This window comes from Panthera leo, chromosome C2 (genome assembly GCF_018350215.1).
Source record: "Panthera leo isolate Ple1 chromosome C2, P.leo_Ple1_pat1.1, whole genome shotgun sequence".
Classification (NCBI taxonomy): Eukaryota; Metazoa; Chordata; class Mammalia; order Carnivora; family Felidae; genus Panthera; species Panthera leo.
The window spans coordinates 75,836,595-75,853,276 of NC_056687.1; the positions used below are offsets into that span (position 1 = coordinate 75,836,595).

The 16,682-nt window shown below is 37.0% G+C and overlaps 1 protein-coding gene across 2 annotated transcripts in view; it reads left to right on the forward strand.

Annotated features, from left to right (window-relative positions):
* Positions 1-16,682, forward strand: part of FGF12 (fibroblast growth factor 12) — a 261,257-nt gene that overhangs the window by 38,359 nt on the left and 206,216 nt on the right. For both annotated transcript variants that reach the window (XM_042955264.1, XM_042955263.1), the window contains exon 2: positions 8,363-8,473. In XM_042955264.1, coding sequence (XP_042811198.1) covers positions 8,422-8,473 — 52 coding nt within the window. In that variant the 5' untranslated portion in view covers positions 8,363-8,421. The remainder of the gene's footprint in view (positions 1-8,362; positions 8,474-16,682) is intronic.

Consider the following 16,682-nt stretch of genomic DNA (forward strand, 5'->3'; position numbering starts at 1 on the left):
CCCCAGATATAACTTATTGACTTCTTTTTTTCAGCATATTTCCTCACCTCCTCTGTGCCTGGCACTGTGTTAGGTGCTGTGACAGAGTGATGAATAATTCAAGGTCCCTGACTGTGAGGACCTCATAGTTCAGAAGCAAAGACAGAACACAGGGTAGGCCAGCAGCTATAACCGTATGGGGAGCCCTCTCCTAACCTGTGCAAAAGGCAGCTCCGCAGAGGGAGTGATTAATTGAGCCTCCGGGTGCCAGCGAAGGCCCTCAGAAGAGGGCTGAGGCTAGAAAACTGAGGAGGAGTCCTGGGCAGAGGAGGAAGGCAGGGATTGTGCATTTCGGGCAGAGGGAACTGAAGCTGCAAGGGTCTAGATCAAGGCTTGGTAAATTTTGTCTGTAAAAGGCCAGTTGGTAAATATTTTAGGCTTTGTAGGCTGTGGAGCCTCTGTTTCAACTACTTATCTCTGTCGTTGTAGAGGAAAGTAGCCATAGGCAAATATGTGAATCAATGGGCATGGCTGTATTCCAATAAAACTTTATTTACAAAATTGGCAGCGGCGGGGCTGTAGTTTGCCAACTCCTGGTCTAGACGAAGGATCTTCAGAGAACCTTTAATCTCATGGTTCCTAATCTTTTCAAGAATTAGGATTACTTGGCACTGCTGTGCCCTATGCCTAGAAGGCTCCCCTTAATGCTCTTCTAGATATCCCTGATGGCTTGCTACTTCTCTTCATTCAGGGCTCTGGGCTGCCGTCTTTTAACTACTGTGTCCACAATAGGACACACACCTCCCGTATGCTCCATCACTTTTCATTGCTTTCCTTTTCAAGATAGCACCTATACTCAAACTCTACCTTATATTAATTATCTGTTTATTTTCTATTTTCCTACTGGAACATAAGCTTCATCTTATTCTCCTATAAACAGAGTGGTGTGCTGGAGCCCATTGTGCTCATGTCTTCTCAGCTGCAGCTCTGCCTTCAGTGGTGTTATATGGTCATGGTAAATCCACCATGGTGGGAATATTTACATGGTGGAAATTAACCCCATGGGAATCACATTGGGGTGGTTTTTGCTTTTGTTTTTGTTTTTCGCAAGCTGGTTTATTAGCAAATCACTAGTTATCCCTGGTGCCTAGAAGAATAACCTCTACAAAGCCCAGTGCGCAATGAATACTTGTTGTTTGAATCAAATGTGCCACTAGTATCTGTTTATTGAGAAAATTGATATCCAGTTACAGATACAGAGTCCTCTGTGATTATTATTGCTACATAGGGAGTTCATGTCTCTCATGTAGGTAGCTGCCCATGGCATCTGTCACCTGCATGTGACTGATGGGGAGACTGAGGACTTGGCTCAGGACGTCACTCCCATTACCCCACAGGACAGATTCTGGTGGCCCCGATGACTCATCTCCAGCCTTATACACTCACTTCTACAAGGTGCTCCTTTCCCTGTGTCCCCTGCAGTCGGCTGAGTGAAGGCAGGGCCTCAATCCTGTGTCTCTTTTACTAAACAATATGTATTTTTAATGAATTTCTCTAACTGAGTGTGGTTGTGATTTTTGCAGTGTTTTAAAAAACCCAGATAAGGTCTAGCTTCTTTCAAATGTCTTACTTTATCCCATTTCTGATTTGTCTGGGGCTTTGATTTATGGTATGTCAGTGTGCCCTAGTGTGTACCCTTTAGCTATGATTGGTCCAAAATGTATCTGTTTATGAACAGTCTCCAACCCTAACAGTCCAATTTTGAAATCTGCAGCAGTGTGAGGCCCCAGAAGCACTTGACAAGAATCACATTTAACAGCCTCTTCAATCTTAGTTCCTTTAAGTGGCAACATTAAACCATAATACTGAGGCCCCCTTTCTAAACCCATAGAGACTGATTAGAAAACCCCATCACATTACTCCCACAATCCATGTTGAACACTTACAAAGAGCTTCATTTTCAGGATGCTTGGTAAACAATCTTTTCAATTCCCTGTCCTAAGCACACACTAAGAAACAGAGGAGTGAACTTGTATTTAGAGGGCCATCTGGCTGATCCCAAAGCTTTCCAGGACAGGCTGCTGGAGAGGACCTTGCATTGTCATGCAGAATGCCTTAGCTTTTGTAGACATCCGTGTCCTTCACAGCTGTTCTGATGTGGAGTTTTTCTGCTTCTCCCTATTTGCTTCTGTCCATGATAGAAAACTCACTCTTTCTTTGGGCAGCCTCCTCTCTCTTTAAATACAATTTATAGAAAATTCTTTTTTTACCTGCCTCCCTGTAACTTTCACCTGTTGGCCCTAGTTCTATCCCTGTGGAGCCACTCAGAACAAATTGGCTTCTTCTTACTTCTCTCTTCGGTTAAGAAAGTGAGGGCAGCTCTCATGTCCCCGGAGTCGTCCCTTTTCCAGGTTGCATATGGACTGTTCATTCAGCTATTTTTCACATGGCAGTCCTTTGTGCCCTGTTTATTTGGCTCCCTTTCATCTGGGTGTGTTCCAGTTTTTCCATGTCTGTCTGCCTTTCTTTCTTTCTTTCTTTCTTTCTTTCTTTCTTTCTTTCTTAAATGTTTATTTTTGAGAGAGAGAGAGAGAGAGAGAGAAACAAGCAGGTGGGAGGGGGGCAGAGAGAGAGGGAGACACAGAATCTGAAGCAGGCTCCAGGCTCAGCACAGAGCCGACGCGGGGCTCGAACTCACCGACTGCAAGATCATGACCTGAGCCAAAGTCAGACCAAAGTCAGACATTTAACTGACTGAGTCACCCAGGCGCCCCGCCAGTGTCTTTGTTAAAGCCACTGAACAGTGCTGGAGAGTAGCCAAGACCACAGACTCTTAAGCTAGAGCTGCCTTCGAATTTACTAGTTCTGTAACTTTGGGCAAGTGAGGGAGCTTCTCCGAATCTCCATAATCTTATCTGAAAAATGAGAAAAAAGGACCTTACACACTCAGTTATTGTGAGTATTAAATAAAAATAGGGTAAAATCATTAGGGGAGTGCCTGGTACAAAGTAGATGTGTTCAAAATATAGCCATCGTTATTGGAGTAAGTACTGTTAAGTCTCTGGATATGGCTTCCATAAGAAAGTTTGGGTCGCTATTGTAGTTTTATTTTAGCTTGGTGTTTACATGGGGCATTTTCTCTAATTTTGAGTGCAAATGTTGAATAGGTTGGCCCTAGATAAATACAATCTAATTTTGGTATCAAAGGTATTTGTTGTGTGTGTATATGTGTATGTATACTTCTTGCAGACTTTCCTGTAGCCTCTTCTCTTTTTTACCCCTGTACTCCAATAACTGACATACAACTCAGTGCTCTTCCTCCTCCTTCTCCTCTCTTCTTTACCTTTTGTCCCTTACCCCCTCACTTGCACAAGATATGGATTGTATCTTAGCTGCTTTTTCAAAGGAAAGAATGATGTTCATTCAGTGTATAGGAGAGTAGTTCTTGTCCTAACTCAACTCTGTGTTAGGTGGATGACCTCAGACAAGACACTTTCCTTCTGAGCCTCAAGTTTGCTTTTGTGTTTATTTTATTTTTCAATTTTATTTATTTGTTTGTTTATTTATTTATTTATTTATTTATTTTTTAGTCTTTGACATTGATGAAGGAAGGGATTTTGATGAAGGGAAGTGTGAGATTCCAAGGTCCTTTCCAATTCTAAAATTCATTTTGTTTTCTGCTGTCCAGTGGTCATCCTGAGATGTGTGATTGGCCCCCATAGTCCACCTGCTCTGGGTTTCCAGTATATACTTAGGTAACTGTTCCACAGCACTATGTGCTAAAGCAACAGGAATGTCAAGATAGCTCTTCCATGTCACAGCTCTTCTGAGTGGCTTTGAATTCAAACCTCTGTTGAAGGTGCCATGTCATCCTGAAGGGAAGCATTGTTGAGCATGAATTCCTATCCTTTACCGACTGTCTCACCCAACCTCTCTAAGAATTAAATTTCTAACCTGCTTTGTAGCTGTAATTATCACTCAACTTTTTATTGTGGAATGGTTTTAAATTTACAGAAAAGTTAAGTTAGTACAAAGAGTTCCCATTTAAACTATCCTCAGTTTCCCATATTAACATCTTATATTAGTTTGGTATACTTATGAAAATCAACAAATCAGTGTTGGGGTGCCTGGGTGGCTCAGTTGGTTAAGCATCTGATTCTTGATCTAGGCCCAGATCATAGCCCCGCATTGGGCTCTATGCTGACAGGGTTGATGAAGCCTACTTGGGACTCTCACTCTCTCTCCCTCTCTCTCTCTCCCCCTCCCCTGCTTGCACACTCACACACACACGTGCTCTCTCTTTCTCAAAATAAATAAGTAAACTTAAAAAAATCAGTGCTGACACCTCATGATTAAAGTCTGTAATTCATTAAGATTTCCTTAGTTTTTACCTATTGTTCTTTTTCGGTTCCAGGATCCCATCTACAATACAACATTACATCTAATTGTCCTATCTTAGACCCCTCTTGGCTATGACATTTTCTTAGACTTTTCTTATTTTTGATGACCTTGACAACTTAAGGATTCCTAGTCAGCTATTTTGTAGAATGTCCTTCAGTTGGTATTTGCCTGGTGTTTTTCTTATGATTAGACTGGGGTTATTAGTTTAAGGGAAGAAGACCACAGAGGTAAAGTGCCATTCTCATCACATCATATTAAGAGTACATGTTATCAGTATGATTTATGACTTTTGATGGTAACCTTGATCACCTTGCTGAGGTAGTGTTTTGTTTGTCAGGTTTCTCTACTGTAAGTTCCTCTGTCCCGTCCCCCTTTTCTTATTGTACTTTTTGGAAGGAAGTTACTACGTATAACCAATGGAAGTTTATTTCTTGTACACCTAAGTGTCCAAAGTGGGCATTTCTGATGGCTATTGCCTTTTTTCCATCAGTTATTCAGAAGCCCAGCATTCTTCTATTTTGTTGACATCCCCTAGGGCTTTGTCATCTAAATCCAGCCAGCATTAAGAGAATGTTTGCTTTTAAAAGCCTCGGCCTGAAAATGGCACACATCACTTCCACTTACATTCCATATGACACTCATTCATCTGCCAAACCTAACTGCAAGGGAGGCTAGGACATATGGTCTAGCTGGGTGCCCAGGAAAAAGAGGAAATGGATTTGGGAGAAAAGCTAGCAGCATTTGCCACACCATTTTAGAGTACAAAAGATAACAAACCAAATCCCTGCCACCTCACCATCTAGTAATATAGCCACCATTTCATTAAAAAAAAAAAAGAAGAAAAATAATAGAAGAACATTATCTTAGAATCATTTAAATTGGAAAATATCCATTGTTTATTTGTCTGGAATGCTCTTTCCCTGTTTTTTTTTTTTCTTTTTCTTTTTTTGACTCTGAAAATGCCACTTACTCTTCAAGTGATGGATGAGGTTCTTTCACCCAACCTTGAGACAGAATTAGTCCCTTACTCCTTGGTGCCATCATGCCACTCTGCTTCTATCCCTTATTTAACACCTACATCACACTAGTATTATATATAAATATGTTTCATGTACTAGACTGGGTGCTCCCTGAGGACAGCACAGAATATATTAATCTCTTAGATCCCTAAGGATAATCTGACAAATAAAAAGCATATTTATTGAGTGCCTCCAGGATTTTAGGTATACCAAAAAAGTGGTCTCATCTTTTAAATCCCTTTCTTTAAAATACGATAAAACAGCTCTTTTCCCCCCTCAGTTATAAAAACGACCCACACTTATGATAGTCAAGCCTTCGTGGAGGAGATCTTGAGCTGAGCCTAGAAAGATTGATAGGGTTTGATAGACGGTAATCAGGGTACAGGCCTGGCTTTCTATGACATTCTAGGTTCAAGGCATTTTTTCAATAGATGGTCAAGTCTCCTTTGAAACATCTACAGTGCAAGACATGTGCTTTCATAGATCATCACATAATTAAAACTCGGACTCTGAGCTGGTTCTAGCACTGCTTCTAGGCAGTTGGGGGCAGTATAAATGCCTGATGCTCATTATCTTGAACAGGAATTACCAACCTGAATTCCCAGGGCCCCAACAAAGGGATGGCTTCACCATAGCAAAAGAAGTGTTTAATTACAGCTACAGAAAGAGGAGCATGAAAAAAACAATCATCTGCTGGCATTAGTGACTCAGCTGCCATGTATCTCATTACCAACCCAAACATGACTTCTTAAAGTGACCTTATCAAGCTTATTAGAAATAAAATATCAATTATAAGACAGCCTGTCCCTTTCCTTCTATCCTGTTCTATCCTCTACTTGTAGCCCATTGTTTAATGACTTAGAAGCTTAATTAATATTTTACGAAAACAGAAATCAGAAGATATAAAGTTGGTTCTTAGTATGTTCCTTTACCTCACTTATGCTGTTTTCTTGATTTTCATCACTGAAAATAGACCTTAATTAGGCTTTATATTCTTATGGGTTTGAATTCATACTATCACCTATATTTATTCATTTTATTTCCCAGCAGTTATAATTAGCATAGGAATTATTTTTCCCTTTATATGAAAACTGAGCCTGAAATGTAAAATGACTTCCTCAGGAGCACGTGGCAATTGTGGCTCAAAGCTGGGTCTTCTGCCTGCATATATAGAATTAAGTATGCCATATTAGCACCTGCCTGTCAGTCAGTTAGCCTCATGACAGAGGCACACATGTTCTTTTTATTTCCCCCAATTATATATTTCCCTCAGTTATGATAGCCAAACTTTCTTGGAGGAGGTGATCTTGAGCTGAGCCTAGAAACATTGGTAGGATTTGATGGCGGCACAGGATATTGTTTTACAGTGAGGTTAGCCAGCTATGTGTTCCTCCAGCATGTTCCTAATATGTCAGATTGGGTGGACCCGTGGAGGCAACACACCGAACATTCCTTGATTTCTGCTATCACTCAGGGAAGAGGATTCTAATGTACCCCAAGTCAATAGATATTTATAGAAGGGATCTAAAGGTCACTTAGTTTGACTTCTAGATAGTCCTACAAATTAAATAAATTTATTTAACACACATATATAACATATAGTTATCAGCCAGAATTCCTCATTTCCAGTTCAGTTCTTTTTTTTCATAACCCTGCTTCATTATTCCAAATTTTCTTAGTACCTTCTCTGCTTATTAGGATTGCTTTCAAGAGGACATGTTTATATAGGTAGTGCCTTATATTCCTGAATACGTGTGATCAAGTCATATATGAAAAAGTTTAACCGCAGACATATGCTATAGAGAGCAGGTCTATTCCCAAAGAGTTAAACACACTGAATCCTTAACTAGAATTCTTATGTAGTCACATCAATCAGTGTGTTTGGTGTAACACACAGTACCTAGCATATTGTCTGACAAAAAAGAGATTTGGAGTAATTGGTTGAATAAATGGGTGAAGGAATGAAATTGACTGTCAGTTGAAATTCAGTATGATGCTGAATTTGAGGATAGTATGTTGCTACTTCAGGAATGCGTTAGAATAGTCTAATATTTGCCCAGTGCTGAAGTGGAGACAAAGATGGTAGTGATGCTATAGAAAATGAATTGTCGCTGGCAGCCAGCACCATAATGAGAAAGCTTTAAATATTTATGGTAGCTGATATGCAAAAACCCAAATGTGGTATACAAAGTTCAGTTTGATGGTATTAATGTGTAGGGAGTTTATAAAAGCTGAGGAACACTTCTAATGGTCACTTCTAGTGAGGACAGCTTCTTTCACTTCTAGTGAAATATTTAGAGAAATATACATGAATTTATTACTTCTTTTGGTACTGGAAAAATGACTTTTGTAGTGCTGAGGCTTCTGTCTGGTGAAGTATTTATTGAAGGTGAAGTTTATTTTCACATACTTTTCAGTGACATCTCATGGCCGTGGGGGTTTTGCTTTTTCCTGTGGTTCTTATCCAAGCCATTCTTTCTTTCTGGCTGAAGTTGATCAGAATTTCAAAACCCAGGAGTTTCTAATGGATAGTTTATATTCAGCAGAAATAGAAATCTTCCAGGGCCTGATTTTGACTACTGGAAGCTTAGGAATTATAGTGGCGGTTTGTTGTAAATACTGATTCTAGAATGAGACCATACAGTTGGTGGCATCTTGCAGTCAGACATTAGATGCACGAGGAAGAAAAATAATTCACTTTTTAGCACGCCTCTTTATTTTCCGAGTCATAATTAGTTTTTATCTATTTATATTTGGTTTCCTGATGCATAGTATTATGGCTCTGCCTCTAGAAGGAAAAAGAAGAGTAAAGACATGTTACTGAGATGCCCCTTTTCCATATACTTATTTCAATATTTAAGCCATTGGCATTGGTGACTTTAGAGAATTTTTGGACAATTTGCAAGTGTGTATTTTTATAAACAAAATAAAGACTTGAATAACCATTCTATTTTGTTTTGCAGAACCCCAGCTGAAAGGAATTGTGACAAGGTTATTCAGCCAACAGGGATATTTCCTGCAGATGCACCCAGATGGTACCATTGACGGGACCAAGGACGAAAACAGCGACTACAGTAAGGAGCATTAACTTCTCCCAGTCCAGTTAACGATGATCAAATGTGTGGTCTGGTGTATCTAAGTCTTAGGGTGTGGCCAGGCTGCCTTTTGAACTGTTTAACTGCTAGTAAGCTGGTGTCTGTCTTCTATCCTTTTTGCTGTGACTCCCTAGAGTAAAGACACAGTTGAGAGAGGTCACACACTAAATGAGAAGGTAGAGACTTGAAAGAGTTCCAGATAGTCAGTGGATAAGAAGATTGTCCCATTCCAGTGTTTATAGTCAATATGGTGATAAATATTTATAGGAACAAGGCAGAATTTCCAGCACAAGATGGTGTTTTAATCCTAGAACCAAATAGCGAGCATGTTATAATAATTTTCTAAACATCATTTCTGGCAGGCCAAAATTACTTCTTAAGGTAAACATTGAGTATATACATCTGTATATTACATGTGATTTCATTTTAATGACAAAATTATTGATTTTAATTTTTTCAAGTATTTATTTATTTATCTTGAGAGAGAGAGAACATGAGAAAGGAGAGGCAGAGAGAGGGAGAGAGAGAATCCCAAGCAGGTTCTGTGCTGTCAGTGCAGAGCCTGACCCAAGGCTCCATCTCACAAACCATGAGATCATGACCTGAGCCAAAATCAAGAGCTGGATGCTTAACCGACTAAGCCATCCAGGCACCTCAAATTATTAATTGTAAAAGAAAAATATATTAAAATAGTATGATGATGTATTGGTAATAACAGGATAATAAAGACTAGTAGACCTGAAAGTTTGTTTATAAGTTTTTAAAATAAAGTGCCACGTATTCAAAGTTTTTTAATAATATCCCTGGAATTAGTTTTTAACTAATTTAAGTATAGAGTTGACAAGTTTAATAACTAAACAAAATCATCAAGGTATGACATAGTAGTATATTTGCATTTCAGAAAAAAAAATGGAATATAAGCCTCAGAGCCAAGAGTGATCACTCTCATCATATCTTTTAGTTTCTGCAGAATCATACACAGATACCCAGGGGGAAATTCATGTTATCTTAAAATTATGCAGGGTGCCATATAGTTTCCTAAAGTTTGTTTGGATTCACTGCTAGATCGTTAGTGCCAAGCACATAGTAAATACTCATCAAATATATGTCCCATTGAGTTGTCTTCTGATGGATATAATTTTGTGGTCAGGGTGGCAATCTACCAAATTGCCTAAGATAATCTAAGAAGCCTTATATTCTATGGAGAAATAACTTTTAAATTAAAATTAAAGATTTGGGGGAAGATCTGCAACTCCTGAAGTGTGAAAATGTTCTTGTCCACCCTTTCTAAATCATTCTTTGTTCATTTAATATTACACGTTGCAAAATATGAATTACAATACAGAAAAGATCTTATTATAAAAAATTGCATCCCCAGTTTTCTGCAAAGTGGTTGATTAGCCTATTGTGGTTTGCATTGTTGGTTTGTGGCTGTAGGAATGCACTCTTTAAATGATTCACATTTTCAACTGAGTACCGAGGAATGGGGATGCCTTTCTCTCCATGTAAGATTTTCATCTATTGTATCTGTACTTCATGTAGATTTAGTAAGCTGTTAGTATGGGTGAAATGAATCAGGGAGATTGCTTCACTGTATCACCTCTGCTATCTCTGAGGTATCCCTGGACCTCAGTTTATTTTTCTATAAAATGAAGCAGCTCGAGATAATAATATCTTCTGTCAGCATTGTCCATTCAACTTTTTAAAAAAATTGAAAAATTATAAATTGAGGAGAATAGATTTAATCCCCAAGTAAGCCAAATAGCCACACTTCATTCCACAGGATGCAGCTGTAACCCAGACAGGCATCCTGAAGATGTATGACTTTTATCATGAGGTTGTGGCTGAAGGGCAAGGGCAAAAAATGTGAGTTCAACTGACAAAAATCCTTCCTTCTCCATTTCATAGACAAAGAATTAAACAGTGCTCTCTCTGCAGATGCTGGGTCAGGGTCTAGTGTAAATCCATACCTATATATTTATAAACATACATTTGTATGCATACATATATATGTACAAATATATATGCCTATGTGTGTATATATGCATAGTGGCATTGTGCATAACACATGTTGAGGGTGATACAGTTTGTCAAATACTATTAGAAACTGAATTAATAAATTTAAAATATTTTTTTCTTAAGATAAACAACTACACTCACCTTTTGATATATTGGTATTAAAAGTAGTTCAGGTATACAAAATAACAAGACTAGGATGAATCTACCTGGATGCCCAACCTCTGACTTAAAATTCAGGTAACAGTATAAATGCATTTGAACCCACTGTATGTTCTCCCAATGGAGTTCTGCTTTCCTTCAGTATCAGACGTAACTACTATCCTGAATTTAGCATTTTTTATTTCCATGCAGTTTTAAAAATACATTTATTTCATATGTGTATACTTAAATCATTCATAATATTGTTTTGCATGTTTTGAACTTTGTATGAGTGAGAGCATTGCTGTATAATTTCTATGTACTTTTTCTCCCTTATATTATGGTTGTGAGCTGCATAGATGGTGATATATTTGCTTTCTATTATTCATGTTCATTTTTGTAAAGTATCTCTTTGCATGAATATACCCAAATATATTTATCCATTCTCTTTTTGGTGGATAATTATCATTTCTATTTCTTATAGATATTGAAAACACCCTCCCTAACTATCCTTTATAAAATGACACATCTCACCTTGGCTCTCTCTATTCTGATATCCCCCCTTTTTTGTATTCATTGCTTTTATAACCACATGATATAAAACTATACACATACACAGTTGCTGTTTGTTTGTTTGTTTTTGATCTTTCTCCCAGGAGAATGTAGGTTTCAAGAGGGAAGAGATTTTGTTTTGCTCTTTGAGTTATCTTTAGAATGATCTCTGATGCATAGTAAGTACTCAACGAAAAAAAATGGAATGAATCAATGGATGTCTTCTTGTGCATATGTGCAAAATTTCTCTGAGTCATTGGCTAAATACTTCACTCACCCAAATATTTTTTTTAAACTTTTCTTCTGAAATAATTTTAGACTTCAGAAAAATTACAAAGCAATGCAGGATATTCCTATGTACTTCTCACCTAGTTTCTCCTAAGGGTATCGTTTTATGTGACAACAGTAAAATTATCACAATCAAGAAATTAAAACTGGTACAATACTATTAACTGAGCTATAGACGTTATTCAGATTTCACCAGTTTTTCAATTAATGTACTTTATTTTGATTCCTCTCCCCATACATACATATTTTCATTGAACAATTTCCAATAAAAGCAAATAATTTTTATTTATACTTTTTCTTAGTAGGGATGAAGGGTAGAAATATCAGAAGGATTAAAATTCTACTCATTTTTTAAAAAATAGAAAATTATAAGCTTCTAAGATGTGAAAATGACTTTTCTTTCTCTACTTGGTGTGGGCAGGAGTAAAAGCATTTGATTGTTTGAAAAAAAATCGTGTTACTATGAGCATCTGTCAGAATTGTGCTGTTTGGTTCACTAGACATCATTAGGTCCAACCAACCTTACCGTGGTATCTTGCATTGAATTGATAAAGACACCTGTTCTTTTGTTCATGAAGAAAAGACTAATTACATGTAATTGAGTACAAAAACAAATGGGTTTGTCAGCGGCAACAGATAAGAATCTCTGCAAATGTAATGATAACAAAAGATACAAAACTGTGTTGGAACACTGGCACACAAAAAGACAATTGCAGTTTGGAGAGTATTAATAGGAATATTTTACATAAAATTAGAAAGGTAATTATTCTGCTCTACTAGTTGCTGTAGGAGAAGATGCATCAGAAGAGGTCAAACATGCTGGGGTGAAAACAATTAAGATATTATAACCAAATGCATTCTTCTCTTTCCCTCTGCACAAAATATATGAGCAGCCATTTGAGTATGGAGTGAGCTGCCTGATAAATTAGTAGAATGGTCAAACTGGAGATATGCAAGCAGATGCTGTACTGGCACTTGTGGGGGGTTTTACAAGAAAACCCCATTGGTATGGGAAGGTGGGAGAAGGTGGTGGTGATTGGATAGTTTTAGGGCTCAGTGACTTCTAAGGTCTCCTTCAGTCCTGACATTCTTTTTTTTTTTTTTTTTCAATTTTATTAAGCTTTAAAATTTTAATTCCAGTATAGTTAACATACAATGTTATATTAGTTTCAGGTGTACAATATAGTGATTCAACACTTCAATATATTACTTGGTGCTCATCACAAGCGTGCTTGTAATCCCCATCACCTATTTCACCCATCCTCTATCCGCCCCCACCCAACCATCAGTTTGTTTTCTAGAGTTAAGAGTCGCTTTCTTGGTTTCTCTCTCTCTCTTTTCCATCGTTGTTCATTTGTTTTATTTCTTAAATTCCATATATGAGTGAAATCATATGGTATTTGTCTTTCTCTGACTGATTTTGTAACATTCTACTTTCTAGTTCCATCCATGTTGTTACAAATGGCAAGATTTCATTCTTTTTTATCTGTGAATAATATCCTATTGTATGTATATACCACATCTTTATTTATTCAGCTAGTTAGTTGTGGAGTTCATTCTGCCAGCCTTTGGGTTATTTACACTGATGTGTTACCTAGTTGTTTCCATGGGGTCAGGTGAGCCTAGGTCCTTCTACTCCACCATCTCCCCCAGAAGCCCCAGTCCTGATATTCTTTTAAAACATATTTTGAATAGGTAAGATAAGTATATAATACAAAATCTTAAGGACACAAAAGTGTATACAGTTGAGCAAAATAGTCCCTGACAGCCAGGAACTTTCTTGGCCCTCTATCAGGCCACGGTGTGCTTCTGTTGAATATACACAATTTCAAAGAATAGCAAATCAGACAAGTCCACTGTGATCATGGTGGATTAAGACAAAAATAAGACCGATCACTCTGTAATCATGTCTGAACACAGACAAAAAGAATAATGTTGTCCAAACTACAAAATGATCAACTATTTCTCTATCCTGGTTTATATGAGTGGCTGCTTGCTAATTCACTAAACACAGCTTTAGCTTTGCTCTGTTCATGTCTTTTGGTAATATTTATTAACATACCTAATCATAGAATGACACCCACTTTCTTAGACTAGTCCAGTTGAGAGTAAATCTACATTTCTTTGAGCCCTCCCTAAAATTGCCTAACACAAGACCAAATGCTCTAGGTCCTTTCTTACACCCTCTTACTAAGACATCCCAGGTCTAGCAACATGTGCATTTTTATTCTTTGCTGTGAGTCGTTAACCATGGGTGTGTTTCTTTGTCTGGGATACATTGCCATAGTCAAAAGCAATTTTCCGTTCTTCTCTTATCTGCCACGTGGTCACATTTCTTGGTATTCTTCTAGGTACAGTCTATTCATTTATCAACATATACAACGCTATGTGTTTGTATTTATATTTTCTCTCTTCATCATCTATCTACCTAACATTTGTTAAGCACCTTTTTAAATTTAAAGCTGTTATATCTACAAGATTTTTCCATATTAGTACATATTTAGGAGGAACAATTTATTTAACCTAACTCTCTATCAAAGGCCATTTCAGTTCTTTCTTATATTTTGTTAATGCAAACAACACTATAAAGAATATCTTGGTACATAAGTAATTTTGCATATGTACAAGTGTACTTATGGGATGGATATTGTACTTTTGCATAAGTAATTTTGCATATGTACAAGTGTACTTATGGGATGGGATAGAAACATAATTCCCAGGTCAAGGATATATAAATGCTTTTTTTTAGTTTTGAAAGATATCTATTTGCTCTCCATCATACAAATTTACATTGAGAGTGTTTGTTTCCTTATGTTGTAATCGACATAATGTGTTATCAAACTTGTAGTTCTTTGTTACCTAAAAAAAACACTTCATTTGTCTTATTATGAGTTAGGTTGAGCACTTGTTCATATATTTTAAGAACCATCTTCACTTCTTTTCTGGTAAAATGTCTGCTTATATCTGTTTCTATGAAATGTCTTTTCATTTGTAGAAAATCTATTTATATTTTAAAATATCAGCTCTTTGTTACATGAGTTGTAAATTTTTTACTTATTTTGTTGCTTGTCTCTGAATTTTTTTGGCTGTGCTTTATTTTATAAATATGCTTTTATGCCCTCAGCTTTTCTTTCTTATTTAAAAAGGCTTTATTGTTAGAGAAGGAGGGAGCCAAACCATAAGAGACTCTTAAAAACTAAGAATAAACTGAGGGTTGATGGGGGGTGGGAGGGAGGGGAAAATGGGTGATGGGCATTGAGGAGGGCACATGTTGGGATGAGCACTGGGTGTTGTATGGAAAACAATTTGACAATAAATTTCATATTAAAAAAATAAATAAAGTATCAGACAAGCTAATGGCAAGTTAAAAAGATAAATAAAATAAAAAGGTTTTATTCATTCCAAGATTGTTTTCTTAATGATCTGCCATGTTTTGATTTAATAAATTGTTTGACTTTTGTGCTTAGTATTTAATGAACACAGAGTCCATTTCTTGAGATATTTTGATTCTAGACATCTAATATTTCATGTTCCTAACTACTGTTTATAAATACAAACAGTGTATTCAGATTTTATGAATAAATTAAATTCTTCATGAGTTCAGCATAAAGAAACATTTCAGGGTCTTTTCTGGTTCCATACAAATTTTAGAATTGTTTGTTCTAGCTCTGTGAATGGTCTGTATCTGAGTTTCAGAAATCCAATTGGAAACTTAAAAATGTAGTCATCCAGTTATGTTTTCTATACAATACCAAACATATGATGTTTTGATACCACCAGCCACAAGTCTGTAGACACAGCCAAAGCCAACAGAAGCTCTATATTGCTAAACTATCAACAGAAACATGATCCACATGGTTAGTTGGGAAAAACTATCAAGGACATAAGGGATGCTGTGAAGAATTATAAAGATGTTTTTCTCCCCAGACAGGGGCCTTCCTGGACAGGCAGTTCATCTCCTTCACTTACTCAAGCATACACATTATCATTCTCATGGGAGAGTAAGGGTTACGCTATATCCAACTATAGGGATATTATTTTCTTCTACTATCATCTATACTTTAAGAATATGTCATCAGTTTGTATGTGTGAAATCACACCTACAAGTTGGATGAAAAGAAAACCAACGTATGTTTTCTCCTGCTGATTTTCTTTAAGCAAGATTATTTACATAATCTGAAGCAACATTGTGGTACATGTAATGTTGTTACTCTTGCAGTGGCATATTTTTTCATTATCAAAATTAATAATTATCTTTAGCTTATGAATGCAGTTACTTCACTTGATTTTTTTAATAAAGAAAAAATGCCTTTTGATTTTAATAGCTAGAAGGAGAGTAATGAACATTTGTTACAAATTTGGTTTTGTTGACTATGTTTTAATTTTAAAGACTATGCCTCCAGATGATATTTATGGAGAGCATGAACAAGAAACTATTTCCTTGAATAGTTTGCCCACTCACAGAAAATCATAGGGGGATAGCTTTCTAAACTTTTTGTAACCTTGACCTCTTTCCTTATTAGTCTTGTATTTCTTTTTAATCCTAAGACTTCTGTCCTCATGTGTTCCTCTAGTCAGTAAAGGAAAACATGAGCCATTTGAAATTATCCTTCTTGCTAGTTGCTCTGTAACTGTTTGTGGGCATATTTATAAGCAGTATACATAGAGGTTAAGAGTCTTCTGGGAGCAGAGCGCCTGGGTGGCTCAGTCTGTTAGGCGTCAGACTTTGGCTTAGGTCATGATCTCATGGTTCGTGAGTTCAAGCCCTGCGTTGGGCTCTGTGCTGACAGCTCAAAGCCTGGAGCCTGCTTCAGATTCTGTGTCTCCCTCTCTCTCTGCCCCTCTCCTGCTAGTACTCTGTCTCTTTATCTCTCTCTCTCTCTCTCTCTCAAAAAAATAATTTAAAAAAAGGAATCTTACACAAGTTACTTAACCAAGTGTATTCCTAGAAAGAAAGGAGGGCTAATGTTGTCTTTAATATATTCTTGGCTCTGTGAGGTGACCAGTGTGTTGACCTTGAGCAAATCACATAAAATTTCTCAGCTTTATACAATCTCTGATTACACAAAATGAGAGGAACAGACAGTCTCTCAGATTTTAGTAGCCTTTCCATTAATTCTCGCATAGAAGGGAATGTATGCTCAGAAAAACTGACTGGCAGCTTCCATTTCTTTAAATACCATTTCTTCTG